General features: G+C 33.7%; 1 protein-coding gene across 1 annotated transcript; it reads left to right on the forward strand.

The window, feature by feature from the left end:
• Nucleotides 1–11,648: 11,648 nt before the first annotated feature.
• On the forward strand, nucleotides 11,649–20,510 carry LOC149417295 (pancreatic triacylglycerol lipase-like). Its single transcript, XM_089639977.1, has 5 exons — nucleotides 11,649–11,706; nucleotides 14,971–15,055; nucleotides 15,131–15,279; nucleotides 16,295–16,537; nucleotides 17,497–20,510. The coding sequence occupies exons 1-5, from the start codon at nucleotides 11,655–11,657 to the stop codon at nucleotides 17,883–17,885; spliced, it is 918 nt and encodes a 305-aa protein (XP_089496103.1). The 5' UTR covers nucleotides 11,649–11,654; the 3' UTR covers nucleotides 17,886–20,510.
• Nucleotides 20,511–26,476: the final 5,966 nt, after the last annotated feature.

Here is a 26,476-nt window from a genome sequence, read left to right on the forward strand (position 1 = left end):
TTCTTTCGAACGACCCTGTAGCATATAAGTACGTACAATGTATACGGATAATTAAATATCACTTACCTTTGTTTTTTTGAAAATATATCTTCCACGTACGTTTTTGATTTCGTAATTTGTGTTTTCTAATAAAACTTATGTTCCAAGGATATTTTCCTCCCCATTTTTAAGCGAGGAATTTCTATAAAATGTTATTAACTAGACCGGCGTGGACTACATGTCCGCTTGCCGCCCGGTCGCTGCATAGAGTGACAAAATTATCCCTTCTGCCGAGTTAATAAAAATGCACAAACGCGAATCGAAATTAATTACTATTATATACTGTAAGAATATATTTTTTCGTCATAAATTATTTCTAATGTTTCAATAATGTCTTGGTAAATTATTTTTGGAAAAAAATCTGAACTATACCAATTTGTAAGACCATAAATAAATAGTCAAATTGAGGGATTTTCGTCACAAAACGCGTGTTCAGATTTATTTATTAGTAATTTTATTTGAAATAAAAATCCAAATCCAAAATTCTTATACATACTTATGATAGATAATTTATTGATTGTTTATACTGTATTATTATATGATTTGAAATATTTGTTGTATAATACAAATTCACATTTTAAAATACAACAAATCTGCCCAACGTCCAACGGTAACACTTATTATGATATGAAAATAATATTATTTTTCAAAATTTAACATCTTACTTTACTAGATAACATAACGATCTTTCAAAATCAATTTGTGTTTTTTTTCTAAAAAAGTGTTCATACGTCTAAAACTGGCCTCAAAAATGCCAAATTTCAGGTCAAGTCTACCTATTTCACCTTAATTAAAGCATCTGAAACATTTCTAGGCGAACAAATTTTCAAACCAAAAACACATTATTTTGGATTACTTCGTATGGCATCGCCTTAAGAAACAGGGATCCAATCAATAACGTGAAAATAAGAAAAATGAAATGCGAGACGAAAAATGGAAAATGGTTTTATTTCTTCCATGAGATGGGATAAGACGATGAAAATCATCCACCTGCAGGTGACATCTGAGTGCGTCACTAAAAGATTTCTCTAAGTCTTCACTCCAAGGACCAATTTATTCACTAGTGTCAAACATTTCTGGTTGAAAATTTTATAGATAAAGTGAAATCCATTACGTGTATCGTACATCCAATCAGTTCCATTTTAAAATAAAGAGAGCAAATAGTTACTTTATTAAATCTTTAATTTATTTATTTATTTGTAAAATTACACCCATGGGGCTTTTGCACACGGAAAAAAATGAGTTATATTCATTAATTAATAATCTCTTCACATTATTGGAAATCCGGTTAAAAACATTGCAAGCCTTTAATTATACAAATTGTTTTTTTTTTTTATTGGAAACACTTATTGAGTAAAACCTCACATTATAATATTTGACTATTGTCCCGGTAAGACAAGGGTACTGGGTTCAAATCCTAAATTTGACCTAACTTTTTTTGATTTTTTCTGTTCTAAATTTTTGTTTAAGAATCGCTAATATTGTCTACACTAATTAAAATGAAATTGTATTTGGAAAGTACTTAACAGATAATTAACTACTGGCTTTTTTTCTCAAAGAAGCTTCTTTTCAAATTTTCAAATTATTAACTTCACCTACTGTTATGAAATGAACTTTCTCAAAATTAAAAAATTCAAACCCGTAATATTTTGTTGAAATCAAGTACTTTGTATATTTAAATATTTTCATAGGGTAATCCCGTTGTTGTGTTCAAACGGGGTGATAACCAGGACCGAGGGGAGGCGGGGCTAGGCTACCGGTCCCCAGGTCCGAGGGAGGGCAGAGCTCTCTCGGTTCCCAGCTTTCAACAGGACAGATCGTAGTTTCGCTTCTTCGCTTGGAATTCGAGATTTGCTTTGCAAAACATTTGAAAGTGTTTACCACCAAAAATAAAGTAGAAGTATAGTAATTACGAGTCAGTAATTGCCGCTATCGCCAGCCGGGTCCCACTGCTGCAATCTTGGACGTCCACAGTAGCATCGCTCTATGATATCGTTCCAATTTTGTTCCGTTTGTTTCTGTTTCTTCTTTCTTCCGATAAATTTAATATCATTTTCCATTCTTTTAACCGTCCAAAAAGAGATTTAAGTTTTTCCTACGCGTAGATTAAAGACGACATTTTTAAAGCACCATACTTAGATTGTTTTATTTCCGAAAAATCCCTTGTTCTATCGACCTATACGAGACGTCTGTTTTCTATTGTGAATACTGTATACTTATAGCACACGGTTCCACCCCGTGGAAACGCCATAATCTAACACTACCTTCATTGTATGTAGGCAGCTTTAAAGTTTATAGTGATTTGGGGATCATGGAGTGAGGCACGAAATGAAAGTCGGTGTCGTGAAGGTCACTGTGTTTATTGATGAGTCAGAGTAACCAACGAGAGTTGACGTTGAACAGATGTATTCACCGGATGCTGGCTGTGATGGCTGGTCAAGGTCATTGTGTTTATTGAGTCAGTTGCCGTGAAGAGGAGATGAAGTAGGACAGAAGTTGAATACTCCGGTGCTGCGATGATGTGGTCTAGGCGGTAGTTGCCGACGGCGCGCTGAGACCGGACTCGATGACTGTCAGGCACTGGCGATCTGGGGAATCAATACTCCAGTGCTGACGGGAAAGGCCGAAGGTGCGGCGGACCTTGTAGGCGGTTGAGCGGGAGCTGCGTAGACTAGTGAGGATGCTGCGTATCCTCTTGGTGGTCATGATGCGTGGATGAAGCGCTGGTCAGAGACGCTGGAACCAGGGTGCTGTAATCCGTGTAGCGCTGGCCAGGGACGGCGATTTGGGCCAAAGCGCTAAGATGATGTCCCGATAGAGTCCATGATTGTACGGGCGAAGCCGGGTGTGTTGTCCTTCGCGCAAAGGTGCGCGGATTATCACTCGTGAGATTTGTCCACGGACGGCAGATTGTTGACTGACTGACTGACTCGCTGCGTCGGGCTTATTTATACTGTTCGGCCGGTGGCAACAGTAGGTAGATGAATTGCAACTAAATCCGAGGCACTCGCACAGTCTGTGTGTTTCGGGAATCTTCGACAGAACGGCAATTATGTATAGGCGGTAGACTCGAACCTTCTGGCGAGTTTTCGTAATATGCCAGACTGACTGCGCGATAGTATTGTCGCGAGTAGATACTTGAAGCAGGTAGGTTGCTTTGTTTTGATTTCGGCCGCAAGTAAGTACCTGCAAGTACGTACCTAAGTAGCGTCGAGCTGCTTATTATTAATGAATTAATCTAGATTCTTTTTGATGCTACAGTGGAATATTTAAAGTTTATAAAAGTAAAATGTAAAAAACTTTAAGGTTTACTGTAGCATATACCGTGTTCAGAATCGAAAATTTGCTCGAAGTGGCTTTAGCCGTGCTTGTTGATTCAGGATTAATCAGGACTTTCTTTTTACTCATCTGTTTCACCTCACTACTACTTTACAACATACCCCAATTATTGGGAGTGCCATAGTCTCACTGTCTCCAGACGGTTCAGAGCAGTTGGAACGGTATGTAAAAAATTGAGTTATTCGTACTGCTTTCACCACTATGTATGTACAAAGTACATTTATGGCGGTTTGCTTGACTTACCAGGATATTGAATAATGTTCTGTGATCAGGGATTAATTATTCTTTATCCCCGCAAACAATTTTACTTGCAATTTACGACTATGTGTTGAGTAAAAAGTTCGCAATTTTTTTTCAAGCAATATATCTAATATTTAAAATAAAATAACAATATTAACTTATTAATTATTACTAAACGGATTTGTTAATCATTATCTTTAATTTTTTGTTTATTTTAGGTACCTACCTACCAACATACCTTCCTTGGGCGTTGTAAAACATATGTACGTATTAACAATGCTGTACTGGTATGTTGGTAGGTAGGTACCTAAAATAAACTAAAAATAAAAGATAAAGATTATAAATAACGATTAAAGAAGGTACAAAACCCTTTCCAAGAATTAAATTTATACGTTTTGCTTTAAGTTGTAAGCAAATTTATACATCGAGACCTTTATTTTTTTATAATTGTTAATAATGCAACAAGCTAAAAAGTAGTTTGAAAAATTTCATCCGGTGAATGAAGTCTGATGAATATTTCATAAGGAAAAAAAGACTTATTCAATTCGTCAGCATAACACGTGCTTTAATTGGCGCCTTATATAAATCCATATTAATTATTGAATATATACGAGATTATTTTTTATTGAACTCAGTAGCTTAGTGGAGGGTCCGTATTGTATTGCAAGTGATAAGCGAAATAAATAATCTATTATCTATATATGTGACGGTGGCGCCGATAAGAATAATAAGTACTTCCGACTGCCAATATAACTTTTTATAAGGAGGGTGAACCTGGGATCACGTGGGTTTTTTGTGTTATCAAACACATGTTTGTAAGGGTGCCGATACACGACGCTACACGCATTAAAGCGTTTTTTATAACACCATATCGCCCGCCATACAATCCCGTAAGGACCTGTTACACCTGACTTTTGATGTGTTATAAGTGTAGGAGTGGCAACGATGATATGCCGTGATCTGCTAGTCAGGCGATATTTGCAAATGATGCGACCCCCTTTTCTGCCTACCGCAGGAGAGGGGGTGAGATAAATTTAGAGAGCGCCATGATCACGCGGCTGTCAGCAATCAGGGTGATAGATCCAGTACACAGAAATGATATTTAGCGGCAGCTCCGCAACTGATCTGAACTCCTCTTCTGTGGTGGGGAGAGGGAAATTATTGCGGTGAATACTCAACATATAATAGTAATTATAATAACTAGCCCAATTATGCGTTGATGCGTATCGCGTAATGTGTCTTGGGATTAATGTAGGTGATCGTGTCCATTGTACGAAACGATAAAAGGCAACATTTGATTTTACAATGGTTTTAATAACTATCGAAAGCACATGCACATCTATATGATAATTAAAAAATGTATATTTTTTATTAATTTTCTGTCTATAAAATATAAATAGCAAAAGTAAAACCAATGTTTAGTGTTTTTACTAAAGTGTCCTCTGGGTACAAAGTCGTAAACTTTTTTTTAATAAAAGTGTGTTCATCTGAAGTGAAATGCCACGTAAGTATGTTTTTCTGAATCTGTTTGTAAATAATAAAATTATATAGACAGTAGGAATTCGTAATAAATCGTTCAGCACCCTTAAGGTGATTTTTTACAAAGCGGCGCTATACGCAATTAATATTATTATTACGCCTAGGTGTAAGGTATGGTTTTTACGATGTAGGTATAAAATTTATCTGATTATTTTTTCTTATCATTTATTATTATTTTTATCTGGTTTGTTTAAAGTCTAGTCTAGTTTATAAGTCCGATATAAATTGATAGAAGAAAAAAGATATGTATTTTTAAAATTATTTGTAGTGTAATACCCTTATATCTCGTAATAAGAACAAATCATCCCGTATTAAATTGTTTAAATTTTTTAAATTTTCCCATTAGGTACAATAATTTTCCAACACAGAAATAAATACCGATTTGATTCAAGTACTAGTTGGTTAAGATTTTGTGTACATTAACCTAACACGTCGGTAATAATGTTCAGGTAAATGTATTCGCCTTGTATTGTTCTAAGTAAAATATGATTTATTCAAGCATAAAGCGGGAGATTCAAGATGTTATAATTATAAAATACAATGCAGGCTCTTTGCAACTGAAATGGTTTGGTGAAATGGCCTGTTTTTGGAGTTTTGGGGCAATGTGCGTCACTACAAGATAATGTAATATTATTCTATATCCTATTACGTTTTCGAGATGAAACCTTATAGTCGTTGTTTCAATATGTACATTAGTAGCTCTTTACTTTGTGAATAGAAGGGATTTCAATTCGGGAGGTGGGTATGGGTAGCGCCGCCCCGGGAACCATTTATTGGATAGCCAACACCTCTGCCATTGGTAGCCTCAAGTAGTTCACTACGTTTGGTGACTTTTGTTTTTTGATGACAGGGGTGTCCGGATTCAGGGGGTGAGGTTTAGGATGTCTTGGCGAAGCCACTTACTTCGTGGCGGGTCGGATCGGGAGAGACTGGTTAGTGGACCATTTGACCTCTACAGCAGGACTCTCCCGACCCAATCACATGCACCTTGGAGGGAGGATTATTCCATCATTCCTGGCCCACTGACCTCCCAGATTTCTACCCACCCATCACACCTTTTTCATTCCATGAACTTTCTTTCCTTTAAAAGACCCTCCACACAGCATCCTCAAAGATTAGATAGGAACATTAATTTCCTCAGGGCCTCATACTGTAGAAAAGATAGTATGATAGCACTGTTCTGTTTTTTTTCAGCTTTTAGTTCTGGTTCTTTTCCAGCTCAGTGTAAAAAGAGTTATTTAACCCCTATTCATAAAAAAGGAGATAAAAGCGATATATCAAACTATAGACCAATTTGTATAGTGTCTGCTTTACCGAAAGTTTTTGAGAAATTAGTCCTAGATATCATTGTAAAACCTATCAACAACATTATTGTTCCTAACCAACATGGCTTCATCACAGGTCGCTCTACCTTAAGTAATTTAATGATTTATGAAAATTACATATCTGAATCTCTGGGTCTCAAACAACAAGTGGACAGTATAAACACTGACTTTAGTAAAGCTTTTGATAAGGTTCGACATCACATACTTATTTATAAACTTCGATTGTTGGGCATCAAAGGTAAATTATTGAGTTGGATTGTGTGATGTTTTGGACATCCACAAAAATAAACGATAAATAATAAAATAACGTGCTCTAAAAATTTTTTGTTTAAACAACGACGGAAGATTTATTGACAGACAGGCCTTGAGTAAACAGATTCCCACGGGAAAGGAGAGACCGGAGGACAGTCGAGTTTGGAACTTGGGTGGATTGACAGTCCCGAGAAAGGGATACAAATCAGAAGTGTTGTTTGAAATTGCAGTTAATTATTGAATTCAAATGGTATTAGAGAATATTGCGGAATATTGAATTAAAGTGAAAGATTATTGATCCGGTGTTTGTGTGAAGTGAAAGTGATTCGACTCAGTGGGAAAACAATTAATAATAATGACAATAATAAAAATTGGATAATTTGTAGAGCGCCGTTTTGTAAAAACCCACCTCAGGGGCGCCAGGTGTTGTGCAATCGCGATTGTGTTATAAAGTTGTGTTGATTTAAACGTGATTTCGTATACAGTTCGAACTAGATTGCTTGTCTTAAAAACATGAAAATAATAAAAATATTGATTGCGTTTTAAAATAGAGTGAATGTACTTAAAGGCAGGAAGTGTTTAATCGGGCTAAGTTATTGATTTGGCGAGATGGCATTCTATCCACGGAGACCGAAAACCAGAGAATCAAATAGATTATTAACTGTGGGTTCGAATCCTAACAGATTAGGGAGGTACAATTTTATTTACAGGAATATTTAATTACCCTTTTACAAGCGTAGGGAGGAGGTCGAAAATTAAAGTGATTTAGCTATATAGTGTAACCAGGTAAGTTTCACACGAGGATTTGGAGGTGACTAACAGGGTGAGTTTTTTTATATTATTTATTAAATTTCAGAGGACCTTTTTAATAATAGGATACAACTGAGGTACAGGAACCGAGTTTGCAACGCCTGCAACCCAAATAATCTTCCCATGAGAAGGGATACGCTAGACGCATTGTCAATCAGCTGTGAGCGAGAGACGAGTCAACGACCTTTTCATATATAGGCCGAGAGGCGCGGAGTACAGTCAGTCAAAGGGGAAGTTTTGCTAGCGTATGCCGTCCCAAATTGAAAGCGATCGGATACAACCAGACGGAACAAAATGAAAACTTTTCTTCTGTTATTTGACCTTCTAATTTAATACTTTCATCTATTGTTTGACTTTCTAAGTTACGAATTGGGATGCACAAAAACAAATCTAAAGTCGAAAGAGGGAGATGGTAATCTCCGAAATAAAACTACCAACCGAACAACTTTTCTCAACAGGTATCTTTCGAGAGGTAGGCAGCCTCTTTAAATTAAATGCAAAAAATCAAACCAATTATCCGTTTATACCTTACCTGAGAGGATAGGTATTCAGTAGAAGTTACCCATACCTAATACACGAGGATGCTAGTAACCTCATAAAATAAATACTGGAACCAAATATTAAAATACAGACAGTCCTCATCCCAAATTTGGCATATCGAGTAGACCTTACATATATCTCACATGATAATTGGCTGAATGGGTAGGCACACAACCTATCGTTAATAAGCAGGCAGAATGTCGACAAGATCGTCGTGTGTTATATGTGTATTGACCTAGAAAGGGATGTAAATCCCCGACGGCGTGGGAGTTACAACGTTTTCTGGAGGTGGCTCGTAACTTAGGACCTTACGTGTCACACTTTCGCGACTAGATTCGTGACAAGGGATGTCATGGCTTTCCCCTTCTACACTCAGTAAAGTAGGTTATCCTGGAGGTGTTTGAGATTGGGGCAATTCTGAAATTGGTGATGAGACCTGGTTTTCTTTATTCTGGCGTGAAGGTTGCCGATTTGGAACAAGGGGAGACCCGGCCGGTTGTGATATCCAGACACGCAGATATCGATTGCCTTGTTCGAATTATCATCCATCAGTTTTGTTTGGTAAGCGGAGGAGCCAGTCTTAACTTGAAAAAATTCATTTCCTTTCCTCTCCTTCCCCTCCCAAAATATATACATGGATGGCGCCGACAACTAACACCATAAACTTATCGTATGTATATCACATATATAAAATCTAACACTTTATTATATTCACATTACCCTACGATAGGTAGAATCGAGTAGCTAGTGGGGGGAGAGCAGGCGACTTAGAAGATAAGGTTTATGAAATGGTTTTAAAACACAGCAGTAATGAATTCAACTCACTCTATCTCAAAAGAACCAAGGGATACCACACATATATAGATAACTAGGTTTCTAAACCGAGAAACAAAAACCCAACACAACGTTCGGTGAAGCCTTTTTATACTGAACCGTCACGTGAAATGAGTACGTTCAAGGTCGTACGTCGCGTAGACAAACTAGGATGTACACACTTGAAGGGGTGTGTAATAAAGAGAGAGGCAAGGGATTGAAAGACGGCAGGGAGGACCTTCCTACCCCGGATATATACATAACCAAAGCCTTATGGAAAAGTTACCTATGGGACTTAAAGGAAAATTTATCGTAGAAAGAAGAGAAGGAAAGGTTTGAAGTAGAAAGGGCAGATCATTACAATTGTTAGTTATCTTAGCCATAGGGTGCTTAGTGTAAAGATTAATTCTGTCCAATCTTATATATTCGAGGCCACAAGTGGGGTTCCTCAAGGGTCCCACCTCGGCCCAATATTTTTCTTACTATTCATCAATGACATTGTTGACCAATTTAATGATGTAGAAGTTCTGCTATTTGCTGACGACCTAAAAATATATAAAATAATACGAAATGCATACGATTGTCAAATTTTACAGAGTAATTTAGAACAACTTCATCAATCGTGTGAAGAAAATGCTTTATTTTCGAACATTCAGAAATGTCAAGTAATACGATTTTCCAAAACTCGTTATAATATATTACATGAATATACATTAAATAATATTAAATTAATACCAGTAACACATATTCGTGACTTGGGTGTAATATTCGATGAAAACTTGTCATTCATTGAACACATCAACTATATAACTAATAAGGCTTTAAAGATGCTTGGCTTCCTTTGCAGAACTTTAACTGATTTTGAGTCCATAGATTGTATGAGAACCCTCTATATTTCATTAGTCAAAAGTCAATTGGAGTATAATTCACCTATTTGGTCCCCTTTATCTAAAGTTCACTCCAATAATATAGAAAGAGTTCAGCACAAATTTCTTAAGTACGTAAATTTTAAGCTCGGAATTCCTATTGATTACATTAATTATGTCAGTGTGATGAATCAATTGCATCTAATAACACTGTCTGACAGGAGAATTATTTCAGACCTGGTTGTGTTAAACAGAGTCATTAACAACTTAATTGATAGTCCTGCCATCCTTGCCACTATTAAACTACATGTGCCGACTAGGAATACAAGACAAAATATAACATTCTTCTGTAATACATACTCGACCAACTATCAGACACACTCACTGACCAATAGGATGCATGATCTGGGCAACAAGTATGGGGGTGCTATTGATTTATTTATTGACTCCATATATAGAATTAAGTATAATCTACACCAACACTTTGTTGAATCCTTCAAATTAGAGTAGCGTTGGTAAATTAGTTTTAATGATTTGTCTTATATGTAGTGTTGTTTTAATTCTTTTTTTTAACTTTATGTTACTCTTACGTTTTATTGCTTCATATTTTTTTAATATTTTCTCATTATACTTGTAATCACAATTTCACAAATGTGTATTTTGTACCTTCTTTAAAATGTATTACATCTATTTACTGTCAATATCTCCTGTATAAAACATATACTCCTATGTACACTGCATCATGTATCACTTCTATGTAAAAGCCTTTCTAGGCGTATATATATATAAATAAACTAAATATAATCTGGTTTGAAATATATAATACATTGCTTAGCACCTAATTACTGTCATGAACTATTTGAAAACGTAAATCAAATTATTATTTTTTGTAAATCAACAATAATAATAATTTAAGGGTTCCAGAGATAGGTACTATTGTACTTCCAGTGACTGAAAATAAGAAAATGACACTTTACTAAGGTTTGAAAAAACCACACATCGTTCTGTTTTATTATTTGTTTATTTTTATTTTTGTTCCAAATGTTTTTTAACAATTTAGCTAGTACGTATATATTATAAGTGTAAAACAGTCATAACACGTATAAAATAATGTTATTCTCCCATCTTTTATTATTTAGCCTTTTTTGCAGCCTTCTCCTATTGGAGGTTGTCTATCATTGGGGCAAATCTTCATTATTTCATGACTTATTACCGTTACAAAACGCAGCAATAAACATAAATAATACAAAATCAATAGTTAATTATCTAATAAATCATTAATTCATTGTTGTTGACATTACAATATTACTTTCAAAGAGTGGGTTAAATTTAATAATAAAAGTTGCTTTTTATATTATTTTATAGGTATGAAATAAAATAATGTATAATATATATATTTTTTTTTAATAATGGAAACTACAGTTTTTCATAAATCTATTTATTATACATTTTAGAGTCATTGCCCAAAATAAATCAAGGCCAATATTGAAAATGTCCAGAGACCTGGAGATTTCATTTAGCAGCACCATACCTCTTGTCATACAGCCAGAATGCCATGTGGAATACATAGCAAGTCTTGATGTAGACCTTGGCGGTAGTTGTTCCATTTAAATTATGTTTAACGATAAAACGATTTGTATGGAATGATAAGCGAAATCATCTCTTCAAACGTTAAAAAGATAATTCGTTGAAATATAGTACAAACTTTGAATGTTGTGCATTGTCACAATCAGCGATATAAAATTATTACGACTTTTATTTATCTATTGAAAATACAATTTCTTATCTATATCTACAACATTATTGACATTATAGGTAGATATTATCCCTACAGATAAACATTCTAGCTATCGAAAGTATTTGTTCATTTAGTATTTGAAGTCGATTCTACATGACTGTGTTAACTTTGTACGTGTTAAGTGCTCTTGCTGTCGCAGTAGCTGGTAAGTAATAACTAATAAATTCATAAAAATGTGTCTATTTTAATAGTTATTCGAAAAAAATACAATTTTAATAGTTATTTCAGATGTAAAAATGCAAGAATTGTAAATTATACTGCGGCACATAATGTTGAGAAATAATAAACAACATTTTTAAATGTGCGCATGTGCCGCACATTCGTAAATGTCATTTAGTTACAAAGTTGAACAGAGGTTTTAGATTTAGTTATTTTTTTCGTGTTCTTATTCTTGTAAGACACAAATATATTTTGGATAACCTTGTACTTAAGTCCAATTTCAATATTGTGATTCATTTTCGGGGTATTTGCCGTACAGTGCTGCCCTTTAGACTACATTTCAGATTGCCTAGAATCTAGTCTTAATTATTTCTTTATTCTGAATCCTGGTAAATCTGTCGGAAAAATAATGGAAAAAATGGCAAGGAAGCGCAGTGTATTGACTGTCGTTCAATAATTCTGTCTTCGTTTGTGTTATATTTATCTGTTTCGTTTTATTACAATACATTGGTTAGCGTTATAGACTCCGTTCTAATGTTGCGTTGTTCGCATATTATGGTCGCTCGGGCCACCACCTTATCGTAACGGGATGCTTTTTTATACACGGTGTACCCCAGACAAGTATACTTTTCGAACTTATGTCAAGAGCCTCTTCTTCAACCTTCTTTGTAAAAATATTAGCAGTAGATACTAGCGATATAGGGCTGACCATTGAAACTGCTTCCATTTGCTCGAGAAGTTGACCTTTGAATGCAAAATATCCGATTTTTAGGCAGTCCTTAAAAATCATATAAACATCTTCCTCATACAGTGTGTCCGGGGGTAAAGTGCGCTAACTTCACTAGGTGATTCTACATGATATAAAAAGTAAAAATGATACATAACTTTCGAAATTACAACGTTTAAAGGTAGTTTTTTGTTAAAAAGATGAATTGTTTGCAAAGGAAAATAAATTTTCTTCTATTTTTTAAATGAAAAAAACTTTGTATGTAACAACGAACTTTATTTATTATTTTGTACATCAACCGGTTTCGTTTAAACCAAGCTTGGTGTGAAAACCTTGATTTAAGCGAAACGGGGGGTTGAGCAAGATAATTAATAAAGTTCGTGGTTATAGATTCATTTATAAATATAATGACTAACCACAAGGTTATTGTATCGTACGAAAAATAAATATTCTTCCATGGATAAATATTTTTTATGGGGATTTTTTTGTTTATCTAACGTCATGTAGAATCACCTACCGAAGTTAGCGTATTTTACTCCGGACATCCTGTATATCTCACTGAGCAATCCTTTAACTTTTAATTGAAATCGTTATCTGGGATAGATAAAAATAAATCTGTTCTCTTTGCTGTGTAGTTTGATAAGGAAATATTACTACCAATTGTTGGATTAACGTGAATTTATGGGGATCTTATTGTGGATTAATATATGAATTCTACCACGAAAATTTTGACAGTTTCAAAATAAAAAATATTATCAGCTGGATTATTTATTTACATGAACACCACATTTTAGTAGTTTTGAGTAAAAAGATAACCCAATTAAGGATTTTTTTCAAGTGAGAAAACCCTTATGAGATAAATACTTCTATCCACAATATAGAAGCAATCCAAGATTTTGTACATACGTATAATGTTGAGCTCTAAGATTGGAGAAAAATGCAAAAAACTTAAACCTAAGTTATGTTGATTTACATTTTAATATTTTAAATACGATAAACGTACGATTATTAAGTGTCGTATGTAAAGTGGCAGAGTAAGGCAATTAAGTTTGGATTTTAATCAAAAACACACAAACGGGTCATTTGCAGGCATAATAATAGTATTATTCTTGGATAAATACTCTTTTCTTGCATCCTTCAACTTCTTGGCTTTGATATATTTCCAGTTTAAAATATTTGAGGTCCGTTTTAACTCCTTTTATTTACATGAATTAAGCCACGCTCTGCGATATTGGGTGACGGCGACGCCATTTTAACAGCAAAACAGACAACGTTCAACCAACTTCAAAATGCTGCTACAAGCCGAAACATTTTGTCCTTGCCGTCGTACCTATTTTAAACGATACATCCAAACATACTCAATATTATCCCATAACGCAATATTGATAATTATTTTGGATAAAACATTATTCCTCTCAATTATTGTTGTGGTTGTTCGTCTTGAAATAAATCGATCAATACCAAGTAAATATTGACGGGTAGTCCAATAATAATATTAGATTTTAACTGGTATAACTCGAATGTCTATGAGAATTTAAACTATTGGAAGGTGGGTTAATAAAGACGAGTTATCAACAAGCATACTATTTTATTGAAGTGAAACTTCTTTACGCGCGTTATTCATTTTCGAGGACCGGAGTAAAACCGACTCATGACCGTCACGAAAAACCATGATCATTTCGCTATAGGAGCCTAGCTAATATTATATACCTAGTTTAGGTCGCTCTTCAAACTCAGCTTCGCGGTCTAGAGGCAGAGCGCCCGACTCTCGTCGTGAAGAACCGAGGTTCGATCCCCGCTTTAACTATTTTTTTTTTCTTTTTGTGATTTTTTTAATACGAGGAAAAGTGATAAAATGCTCTCGTGCTGCGACTTTTTCAGGCATACATATAAGAAGATATCTACATGATTGTTGTCAAAAATGCACATTTATGTTTTTTTATTGAGTAATTTATTTTTAGAATTTTTGCGATCGAACCTTCTAATTCTGTTTGAAACGATCGATTGAAGGAAGCGAATTTTGTATCGTAATATAATATCATATTATACAAACTCCGGTATAAAAATAAGCGCGGGACAAGTCAATTGAGGAGTACACGTTATACGCGGTTCTCGTCGCGCGAGATATTTCTCCTCGCGGTCTAGAGGCAGAGCGTTCGACACTCGTTATGCAGGACCCGGGTTCGAATCCCATATTTTTATAACTTTTAATTTTTTTTTATCACATGCTACTTATAAATATGTCAATATTAGGAATCTAGTTAAACGTTCATTTGTTAAAAACACGCCTATAAATAAATTTATGCTTTTTAAAACTATAATGTACAGCATTCTGAATAATAATAATATGAAATGAAAAGAGAGAGAGAAGAATACTAAAAGTTTCACTTCAGTCGTGCGTAGGCTTGCCACACACTGTATTTTTTTTATTATCAAGCTCTCTCATTAATACTCGGTTGTCTCTTTCATACAATTAAACAAACTTACCCTTACAATCACGATTAATCAATTCAATGATTTCAGCTCCTGCAGTCTGCGGCAATTACTCCTATGAGTCATTGTATCCATTCGATGCATCCATTGATGTCGTTTTTAATTTTTATTCTCGGTACGTTTTTTCTTCAGTATAAGTTTTTTAAAGTTATTAATTATGTAAAAACTAACAAAAAATATTTTTTTACAGAAAAAACCAAGAATTTGCACATGTTTTATCGGTTGGATTTGATTCAATTTTGATGAACTCCGATTATATGATGAATAAACCAGTTGTTATCCTAGTCCATGGATTCAATGGCGATGCCGAAGACGAATTTAATAAACATGTCAGAAAAGGTAATCTTTTAATTATTATTTATATTTATGTTTTGATTGTTCTAAAACCTTCCTAGTTGGACAGTCAAAAGCTTCCTTCCATATAATGTAATTCATATTTAAAAATAAATAACTTAAACTTTTAATGTCATATTTGAAAATGAGTTACGATATGGATTTTTTTGAAGAACCCACGTTTTTTTTGGTTTTAATCACTGTATTGGTCATATATATGGATTTTCCATATCATTTAATTAATATCATTCCTCAAAATGTTAATATGAAACTGCCAACTGCGGTTTAAAGCCAATGATTTAACCCTCATTTCATTTCACCTTCGATGATTTCACCGTTTCACCGCTATCTAAATTACGCCTTTTATGCCAAACAATTGCACAAAACGTTTTTGCAAAGTTGGCATAGTATGCCAAAAATTTCTCGAGTGATAATAAGACATCTCTTTCAAATAAATAACATCGAGTAACGATTATTTATTGTGGTTTATTTAATAATTATTTAATATAATATTATTAATAATATTAAAAATAAATAAAAATCTCTTGTGTTAATTTATCAAAGTTTTTGATACATTCATCAATACAATATTTACCTATTTTACAATGATTTAATTTATTTTATATAATTTTTGTAATATAATCATGACTATTTGATAACCGCTAATCGTGATATTTTTGTCTACGTGTACTTATTTTTCTATTCTTATATTTACAAATTTTCATTGTATGTTTATCCGAACGAAGAAACCAATGGTTTATAATATTGGTTTATGGTTTATAATATCGATTACTTTGAGTAAATAGTGGTTTATACAAAGTGATTTATTTTCGTTAGATTCACATAACGTCACTGAGTGAATCTGCAATTAGTGAAGAAGAAATGAAATAAATGCATTTATGTCAATCATTTTTTGCAGTAAAAAAAGTAAATTGTGTATTTTTGTTGACTAAAAATATAAAAAGTGTTTTTTTGTAAAATGTGAAGAATATATATTTCTAATTTCTTTTAATTGTTTCAGCAATTTTCGATACGATGGACATCAACGTTATAAGCGTCGATTGGTGTGTTGGTACAATTGACTGTTACGAGGAAAGTTTTGAAAACGTTCCCTCCACAGCCGCGGAGATTGTCGTGTTCATCAATTGGCTCAAGAGTCTGGGAGTTAAGAACAGCGACCTGCGCCTCGTGGGATTTAGTATGGGGGCGCAGCTAGTGGGCTTTGTCGCAAGGAGTATGGACCAAAAGCCTCCTTATATCATGGGTATGTTCTAATTCAAAAGCTCATTGTGTCTTTATTTTGTCCACATTCAAAACCAAGTTATGTGAGGGGCGTGTTCACTGTTAATGTTCAAAACTTTCCTTACGTCATGGGTGTATTGGGGACATCTCAAAACTTCCATATGTTTTAATTGTGCTTATAATTTTCATAACTTCCTTTTATGTTGTTGTGTTAGTAATATGACATTATTTAGAGTTCGGAAATGAAATAAATTTGGTGCTTGGCTAGGCTGTCAAAACGGAAGAGAGTTTATTACATATCATATAGAAGTTTATCATAGACAAGTTAAGTACCCAAAGACATGGTATTTTGAGCATATTTATAACATGTACAAAACTTCATTACGTCATGGTTGTATTGGACATCTCAAAACTTCCGTATGTTTTGTAAGTGTTCATAATTTTTATAACTTCCTTTTGTCTTATTCAAAACTACCTTAAATAGGTATATGGTAGGTATGTATATTTGAAACTTCCTCGTGTGATGGGTATGTAGGTTCAAATTCAAAATGTCCTTATGTCATAAGTATATTTGTGTCCAAACGTTCTTACGTCATGGACAGGTTTGCAAAACTTGATATATCTTTCATTCTTACAACGTCGACAAACATAATGTACTTGTATTGTATGAATTAATTATTTACAGTGTAAGGAATATTATTTCGTTAGAAATGACAAAATTACTTTGTTTTTCAAAATTCTTAGTTTATTGATGAATTTTTAGAGTTCTCTGCATTTCATTAATTAAAAAAAACATATCTTCTCATGAACCTAATGGAAAAGTTTAACTGCTTTTAGATATTCAACATCCTAACATTGAACATCTGTTAACCCTGCAGAATTTTTTTATTGTTTGATAATATTTGTTTTTTAAACTACAAGGAACTATTTTTTTTAATGAATAACACTACTATACAATCATAATAAAACAATTGTTTCCAGCATTGGATCCAGCATCCCGACTGTTCGAAGACAGCATCAAAACCTCACTGACTGCAAAAGATGCAGACTACGTTGAAATAATTCACACTTCTCCCACGGGAATCTCACGACAGGGTGGTCACAATGACTTCTATCCTAACGGAGGCAGGAACCAAACAGGGTGCACAGAGTATCGATGCAACCGCTTTAGATCCTACCAATATCTGGCGGAGTCCTTGAGGACAGGTGGTAGCAGGTTTATTGGACAATCTTGTACGAGTGTTGAAGAAGCAATAAAAGGAAGTTGTAATGGCTCTATCCAACTTGCTATGGGAGAATTTGAACCTAAAAAACATGTAGGAATTTTATACTTGGAAACGAACCCAAGTTCTCCCTTCGCAAAAGGTTAAATAATATCATCATTGTAACTAAACCGTTGGAGGATTCTCATTCCTGAATTATTATCCAAGCCCTGTTGAAATTAACGATATTGAAATTAGTGTAATTGGGAAGTGTGTTTACGTGAGATGGTATGGCTGATAAAAGATATTGAATGAAGGGTAAATGCAGGAAACTCCATTGATGCTAAAACTCCATTGGTGTTAACAAAAAATTGACCAAAGAAGCGAGGCTAGCCGTCCGCTATAGAGTGTTGATACCTACCCTGATGTACGGCATTTAGTCATGGATCTGGCAGAGAGAGGATGAAAGTAAATGGAATGGCGTCAGTGTAATAAAATCATATTTGATCGTAGGATAAATGTGGAGATTCACCATGAATGTAAGGCGTAAGCGTAACAAGGAAGATTTAGAAAGGGACGCGAATGTGAATGGTAGAAGAAATCAGGGACGTCCGAGGAAGGCATGGCACAATCAACCCTTGAGACACTTGAGTCTGGGTATGTTAATAGTTAGAATAACTGAAGAGTATGTATGATTTGAGACTATGTATGAATGAGAATAAAGCAAGAAGTGTGCGCCAACATTGTGTTGTTTGGTGGTCCGTTCTCTCTTCCTTTACGTGGTAGTTAGTTAATTAGTTTAGTTAGAAATTAGAGTAGGTAAATAATGAACTAAAATCAATGTGTTACAGCATTTGAGGGCTTATGGAAATGAATCTATGGAGTGACAATCTGTTCAGAACTTCGATAAACAGTTCGAATATAGATGAACGTTTAACAGTATAGAGTGGATAATAGTTTGATATTTTATAAAATAATATTGGTACCTAACCTACAACAAACAAGTCCGAACAGGTCCGATCTCACAGTGCAAACTGTGGAAATAACTTTAAGTAATGATAATAAACTTCTGAAATATGATTCGGATGATTTCCTTTCCATAGACTCTTTCATCCATTGTGTAGGTAGGTACACGGAGAAAAATTATTACAACATAGAACTATACAATTAGAGAAGCTATTGCATAATAATATCTCGGCGTAACGTGTTCCACTATTATAACACGATTAGCGGTGCGCGTAGATCGGAATCGATACATTTAGGAGCTTAGTAATAACTCAACTGAGAGCATTGGAGGTCAGTTGGAGATAAAAAAGTGGAACAGATTTTTTTCTCTTCATGTTTCATCTAAATATAAAAGTAAGTTTCTAAAACACATGTTCATGCATCTGCATTTGCCTTGATAATATATAATGATGAAATGCGAAAATGTTAAGATTTTTATGAACGTGTGTTCAGCCATCATAATAAAACGTTAGTATTTTACTAAAAGTTTATCATAAAACTTATGAATTCATTCGTTAAGCTTATAATTCGTTAAGTTTAACTATAATCAATAAATTTAGAACTATCAAAATTGTCTATTATGCATCCAGTCCCAATTCCAATATGGCATTATTGGGTAACGTGGGGCTTTTAAAGCTGCTTTTAAATTACAATTCAAAGAATTATAATTTTAATTATCCTTAGGAAACCAAACGACTTACTTTAGAGAAATTTCGGGAAATTAATGGTCCATCTTTTACAGAATTGTGTAAAAGAAAGGTGTTATATTAAATTTAAAAATACTATTTCATCAATAATATTCACCACTTAGATAACATAAATAAAAGGTTCAAAAGAAATGGCTAGTCTTCCCAATGCTAATAACTACCACTACTTGTACTTAGGTGTGAAATTGAACAATGTATTATTGTTCAAAGCAAAACTAATGTATTTGTAATAAGCATTTACTTAGTGGCTCGTCATAATTTACAATAAAAGAAATAAATTTGTTTTAGACCACTTTAATTTTAATTGTACTCTACCGTTTTCGGAAGCACCCTTCCTTCGTCAGGGGAATATTAAAACTAACCGATGATACAAAATATTGACAGATATATACACAAAAAATATAATGTAGGTGTTTGAGTGGGAGGTTAACATAGGGGGACGGGTAATTGCGGGAATTCCGGCAATAACAGAGCGGTTTACTGGAAATATATCTAGAATGGGACTAAACGATAAATTAATTTGGTTATTCAATATACTTTATACTATACACTATATACAAGTACACCTAAATTATATTTTTTGTGTATATATCTGTCAATATTTTGAATCATAGGGTTTTAATATTCTCCTGACGAAGGAAGGGTGATTCCGAAACCGGTAGAGTACAATTAAAATTAAAGTGGTCGAAAACAAATTTATGTATTTTATTGCAAAACTAATGTGACCTATCCCTTGAAAAATTGAACAATTGAAAAAGCAAACTTACTCCTAGAATAGAATATATTGTACCCTTAATGTGCGTTTCCATAATCTATACTATCTAGCATATTAAAAAATACAAAATTGGCTATTATTGTGTTATTATTTTTCTAAAATGAATTCTCTAATATTGTGTATATTGAATCGCGTTTGTATTTAATTTTAATATTACTTTATGTTTATTTGTATTTCTTATTAATTACGTTGTAGTTATTTGAATATTGTTTACACATCGCCTTTTAAGCACTATATTATATATGTTTGTAAATACTTCTCCACATAAAGACGAGCTACTGGAGGTCAACTTATGGAGTAGTAGAATAATTAGGAAAAAAACGTTATACAATTTTGATGTAAAAATAAGATAAAACAGCAATGAATCGAAAATTCACAACTGTTTATTTTACTAAAATTTGTCGGAAATAAAAGTTTTTTTTACTGAAATTCATTTTTTTTTACCCTACCACTAACCTATTGTAACTTTAAACCAGACAAAAATTCTTTCTAAAATCCAACAAAACTTAAATTTAGTTGTGAGTTTCGATAACCGTAGAAATATATTATAATCATATATATTATTGTATTCTATTATCAACTCTTATGAGCGCGTATCAGATATCTATTGGGCCAATCACATTTTCAAATTAAATTATTGTTATCTCTTCATATCGGTGACAAAATTGAGTGTTTTGCGAAATGAATCATTTTTATCAGAATTCTATTTACTGGTAAATTTTTTTCTCTATTTTATCGAATTATTTAATATTTTATGGTAACCCTGTGTTCTGTCTCAATAACCAATTCAAAGTAGCAAGCGGTTTCTTAAAAGCTTTTTAGCTTTGCCCACAGATGGCAATAAATCCGGTGTTTTCTCATATACTGTGGCTTAACATCGCTCTCTCAGATCGAAAGTATTTTAAAAACTTGTTTCAGTTTTCCATCATAGATGTCAATAGTCTATTAGTCTCTTGCACACGGCGCACAGAAATATGGAACCTTTCATATACGAGTCTGCAAAATACATAACGTGAGTAGATTTTATAAAAAACTCATTGTGAATGGATGTTTAACATTTGGCATTTCATCCGTTTGTATGTTCCGTTTCTGGTTTAGAATTGCTTCCACTTTATTATTCAAACCTTACTTTGACTAGTTGAGCTTTATAATATTATGGTACCTACCCGCCTGAGAACGTTTGAAAAAACGTTCTCAAACCTTTTACCTTCACAGAAAATCCCGAAGTGAGACTGAGAAAAATAATTAATAAATTAAAAATAGTCAATTAAAACTGCCCACTGAAAAATCTTATTATTTAAGACGCAATTTTTGTTGTGATTAATTTATTAAATTACCAAAAAAATAGAAACATATTTTTTGGACTCGAGATCTTCAGTTCACAGAACTAGTTCCTATTTCACATATACCTACCGAGTGAAAAGGGGTTATCAATCTTTAGAGAGTTAGTTTATCAATATGTATAGCTTCGAGCTATACGATTAGTCGTATAGCTCGAAGCTAGAATCTTGTAGCTAATATCTTGAAATTCAAAGCTCAGCTCAATGTTCAGGTCAAAGCTCAGAGAGAACTAAAATTGCAATGTTCAATTTTAAAATCTTATAGACCGGCTGTCTCATATTCCGTTATCAAAACTGAATCAGAGCTTCACAAATTCGAGTTCATAAAACTGATTTAATTGTTCAAGCTCCTGTGCTTCCGATAGATTGTATAAAAAAGCGTATTTAAACGTTTGAACACTGAACAAAATGTTAATTTAGATTTCGTGTACCCCTCCGACAATGCCAGTAAAATACCCTAAAATAGAGTTATCTTAACGACGTAAGTGAAGCAGTTGTGCACAAAAATATGCGACGCGCGGTTTGGTGTATTAGACAGATCTGCGGTTGAATTTGCCCTATCAAATCTCTCAAATAAACTGAGAATCTTAACGACATGAAGTGATGAAGTCGAGGAAAAAACAATATTCGGTCGACCTTGCCCTATCATGCCTGGAAAATCTTTTTTTCCGCGGGGTATATTTTGTTATTTCTGATGAACGTAGTATTACCAAAACCTCAACTGTTACTGGAGAGATCCCTCGGGACGTTACATCGTCTAGAAAAATAAAAACCTGGTGCTTGCCGCTAATTTTATAGTTGAAAAAAGTTTTATAAAATTTTTAAACTGTTTAACATAAAATATTTTAATGGTAACGTGCTGTTTTTAATACACATTTATTGATAAGAACTGGTTTGACAGCTTGACACTTAGAAGAAATTTAATTATTATTATTTAGCTTTTGGGTTACCTCTAGCTGCTTTCTGTGCTCCTGGTACATCTTGTGTTAATATAATCGAATAATTTAATCCATCGAGGTGTTTCCTCTTCTTTTTTTAATTATATATTAACCAATTCTGCATGATTGTTTATTTAATACATATATTTTTAAATAACCACTTTAGCATGTGTTTCTGGTATATTTTTTACTAATGTAAGCAAAAAGCGAATGGATATTTTCAAAATTTCTTCCTGTGGATGGTAAAAATACTGAAACAGCCCATTAAAAAATAAATAAACAACAATAATGAATATATAACAATAGTAACTGGGCAACTCAGGAAAGTAGCAATACAACACACCTTTTAAAATTGATACAAAATCATGAAATTTTTTTATAATCTTGGTTATACAGGTTACGTAGTGTTATGTTGTGAGACTTTTTTTCGTAATTTTTAATAACTGTGTCAGTTTTCAAAAGTTTGTGAATCACCATATAACCGTTTCTTCTCTCGTTTATCCAAGCTCTGACTTCGGTGAATGTGTGTTCATTTATAACAAAATTAATATTGTAATCTAAAAATCTAAATGTTAAGTCAAAAAGTTCATAATGCTAAAGTTGCTAAGAGAAAAGTTTTATTATAATTATACCAATTATTAGGTAAATGGGATACTTTCATGATCGTACACTTTACTTCTGTTTGAGAGTAGTTTAAACCTTGGAGATCCCTGTTTTACACGTACATTGCGGATTACACATACAGCCTATATTCTTTTTCTTATCCTTACAAGAAAAGGTTAGTGAATAAAATGGATTTGATAACTTATTACAGCAACAACAACAGTCAAGTCGTGAGAAGAACCGGCGTTATTAGTTATTATTTTTATTTGTTACTGGAAAACCAGTAACAAATTAGAGAGAAAATTGAGAAAACTTTTTCTTATTTTCACTCCTGACGGATAACAAAGGGAAATTATTTTAAAGATATTTGTAATAAATAGTAAACATTCGTTGTTTTACTCTTTTTGTCTATATTGCAACCTTAACACTTAAGGGAAATCTGAGAAGTTTCTGAATTTGCGTTCGGCGATAACTTTCCGTGACTTTTGAAACCGCTGATCATATAACGAAATGATAATGCTTTTTGATCACAACTATTATACTTACGTAATTTATATGCAGTACTGTTATTAACCCTAGAAGTCTTATCTATTTTATATGTACATAAAGCCTTAACATACGTCTCAGAGGCGTACACATGTAAAAGACAGCCTATAGGGCAAAATATACCTACTTGTACCCAATTGTTTGTTGGAAAGTTAAGGTTGGTATATAAACTAATAATTAAATACAGTTTTTTCAATAAAAACTACTATCACAAATATTTATTACAACTATACAAAACATTATGCTTTTATTCAAACGAAAAAATCAACTTGAACATATGTTTTTTTTTAATTAATCTAATATTTTTTTAACATTAATTACTTATTCTTAGGGCAAACATTAAAAGTAATCATGCTTTTAATTACTTACTATAATTTTAGAGCAATCTACACAGATATCAACTTTGTGCTTAGAACCTACTGACTTTTTGCACTTAAATTTCGACATTCTTTTTTTTTATCGAAGCAAAAACCGCAGTATTTACGTTTTTTGGGCTCTGGTACTCCTGTCTGAAGTTTATTATCTGAATCAGTAGATTTTGAGAGAATTTGGTCAGTATTTTTAAGTCGCAGCTTCAAGTCTCATCTCCATCCAACTTTTGACCGAATCTGTGCTGAGTTGCTTTGAGGGTTTATTTGATCATAATGTGGCCATAAATTACAGCAGAATTAACAAGAGCTATTTTCAAGATTCCATAGAATACAGCCATATACCGTCTTTTAGTTTTGCGGCTGCACGGCATTGAGGAGCACATTCGATCAAATGAATTTACTCCTCATTTTGTTTGGTAGTAGAAATGAATCATATCTGGTTTGCCACTTAAATTATTAATTATTGCATTTTCATCGCTAGAAGATAAAAGGTAAACCATCTTTGCAGGTTTTGGATTGTATGATAGAAGTGTCAGAGGGCCATCAAAACAAAACGTAGAACTGCCAACAGGTCGAGATCTCAAGTTCTTCAATTATTCGTGGATTTCCCGCTTATTTGATCGAATAGTGCCCGCTAGATTTAATTTGTAATTTGAACTGGTCCTCGAGAGGTGCGGACTATATTCATAGCAGAAGTTCTGTGAGATGATTGACCCTTATTAGTTGACCAAACATCCCGCGTCCATTTTTACCGCGAAGAGTATTTCCAGGAACAGGATGAAATTGCCCTGAATTGGCAGCTTGCGAATCAGATGCTAGGTCAGCTTCTGCGATTTTGAGTCAGCTTCTTCAGTAAGACCAGATTCTTGTAAAGGGAAAGCCTCTTTAGTTACATAGTTATTCTCATCTTCACTTTGAATGTCGTCCACAAACTGGCTGTCCTCGTCTTCAAAGGCTGATTCTCCCAGAGAAAGACTATTTTCTAGGTCTAAGATTTTCAAAATATCCTCATTGTTTAATATATTAGAACATATTGGTATTTGATACAATGCCAAAATAAACAAAAAATATACGAAAAATTGACAAAAGTAAAAATACATAATATTATTTAAAAGTTACACAAAGCCTAAACACACGTCTCGCAGGCGTACTTTACCTCAAAAACTCAAAAATAGCTGGACTTACCATAGTGATAAAGGTACCATTGGCAAGCTCCCGTCGGCCACTAGGTTCGATAAAGAGCAAGAGGTGCTAACTTCAACCGTTAGAAAGAGAAGGAGAATTTTAGATTTTGTGTACGCCTCGCAGGCGTAGATAAGGCTTCTAGGGTTAAGAAGGCTTGTATATTTCTTTGTATTTATTCGAAGCATCCATATAACCATCTGACCAAGAAACAGGAGAGTAATATAACGCCCCCAAAAGATAAACCTTTTCCAACCCTTCGACCCTTTGGTTTCAGGTGTAAAAAGATTCTCCGGAAGGTAATATTCGTAGAATTCTACATTCCAAACAACATGGGCGTGTGTTGTTCAACCATATTCCTTGTTCAAGAGTTATAGATGGTTAAATTTACGAATGTTAAATCGACACAATTTACTATTGAGACCAGAATAAGTTTGAGTATGCTGAAGTGCACCATTTATTTGGTAGAAATAAAACTTCACGTACAGAGGAGTCTCTCTTTTTTTATGCTTAAACTACTGTAGATAATACTGATTTAATAATTTTGTTACGTAAACGATTTGTAACAAGGTGTGTGGATCCTTCTGCTCATGATATATCTATGATTTCGATGTGTGGCCCCTTCACCTCCAGTATTTACGCATAAACCATTGTGCATTGGTTAGATTGCCAATCTTGGAAATTTTTGGGACACATCGGTTGCCACACCTGCGATCGAATGTCAAAATCTGATGAGTTAATCTTAGCAGGGTTCATTAATTCGGTTTATTTATGTATTACTTGTTCAATAGCCCAGAGTAGTGGGCATCTTTTGGCTAGTGTCAATTATTACACAAGCACGCGATTAATCGCAGCTTTTTTGGAAAAGCTGAAAACGCCAAACCACTTACAAACACGCAGTGAGGGTGGGGTTTTCTATTTTAGTACCCTGAAATAGAATAAAGTTTTCAGATATTCCAAAACTGCTGCGTTTAATCGCAGTACCTATGTAAGCTGTTAGAATTTTACATGTTTAAGTTGAATAAAAATGAACACTTCAAAAACATCGGCCACGCTTAAAACGCATGATACGTACAATATAGGCGAAAAACCGCCAATTACTACTGAAGTCCTCCTCTAGCGAGAGCGTGAGCGCACTATCACACCACTCTACGTACCTACGCAGACATAAATACGTACATTAAACGATTTGTAGACAGTAAATTTTTTTTCTGTTGCATTCGATAAATACTTACACATTTTATCTTTCAAGCAAATCAATGTATAGCTACACCTAAAATATGAACTCTGTA

Source organism: Hesperophylax consimilis, chromosome 15 (genome assembly GCF_061612785.1).
Source record: "Hesperophylax consimilis isolate HC1 chromosome 15, BYU_Hcon_1.0, whole genome shotgun sequence".
Taxonomy (NCBI): domain Eukaryota; kingdom Metazoa; phylum Arthropoda; class Insecta; order Trichoptera; family Limnephilidae; genus Hesperophylax; species Hesperophylax consimilis.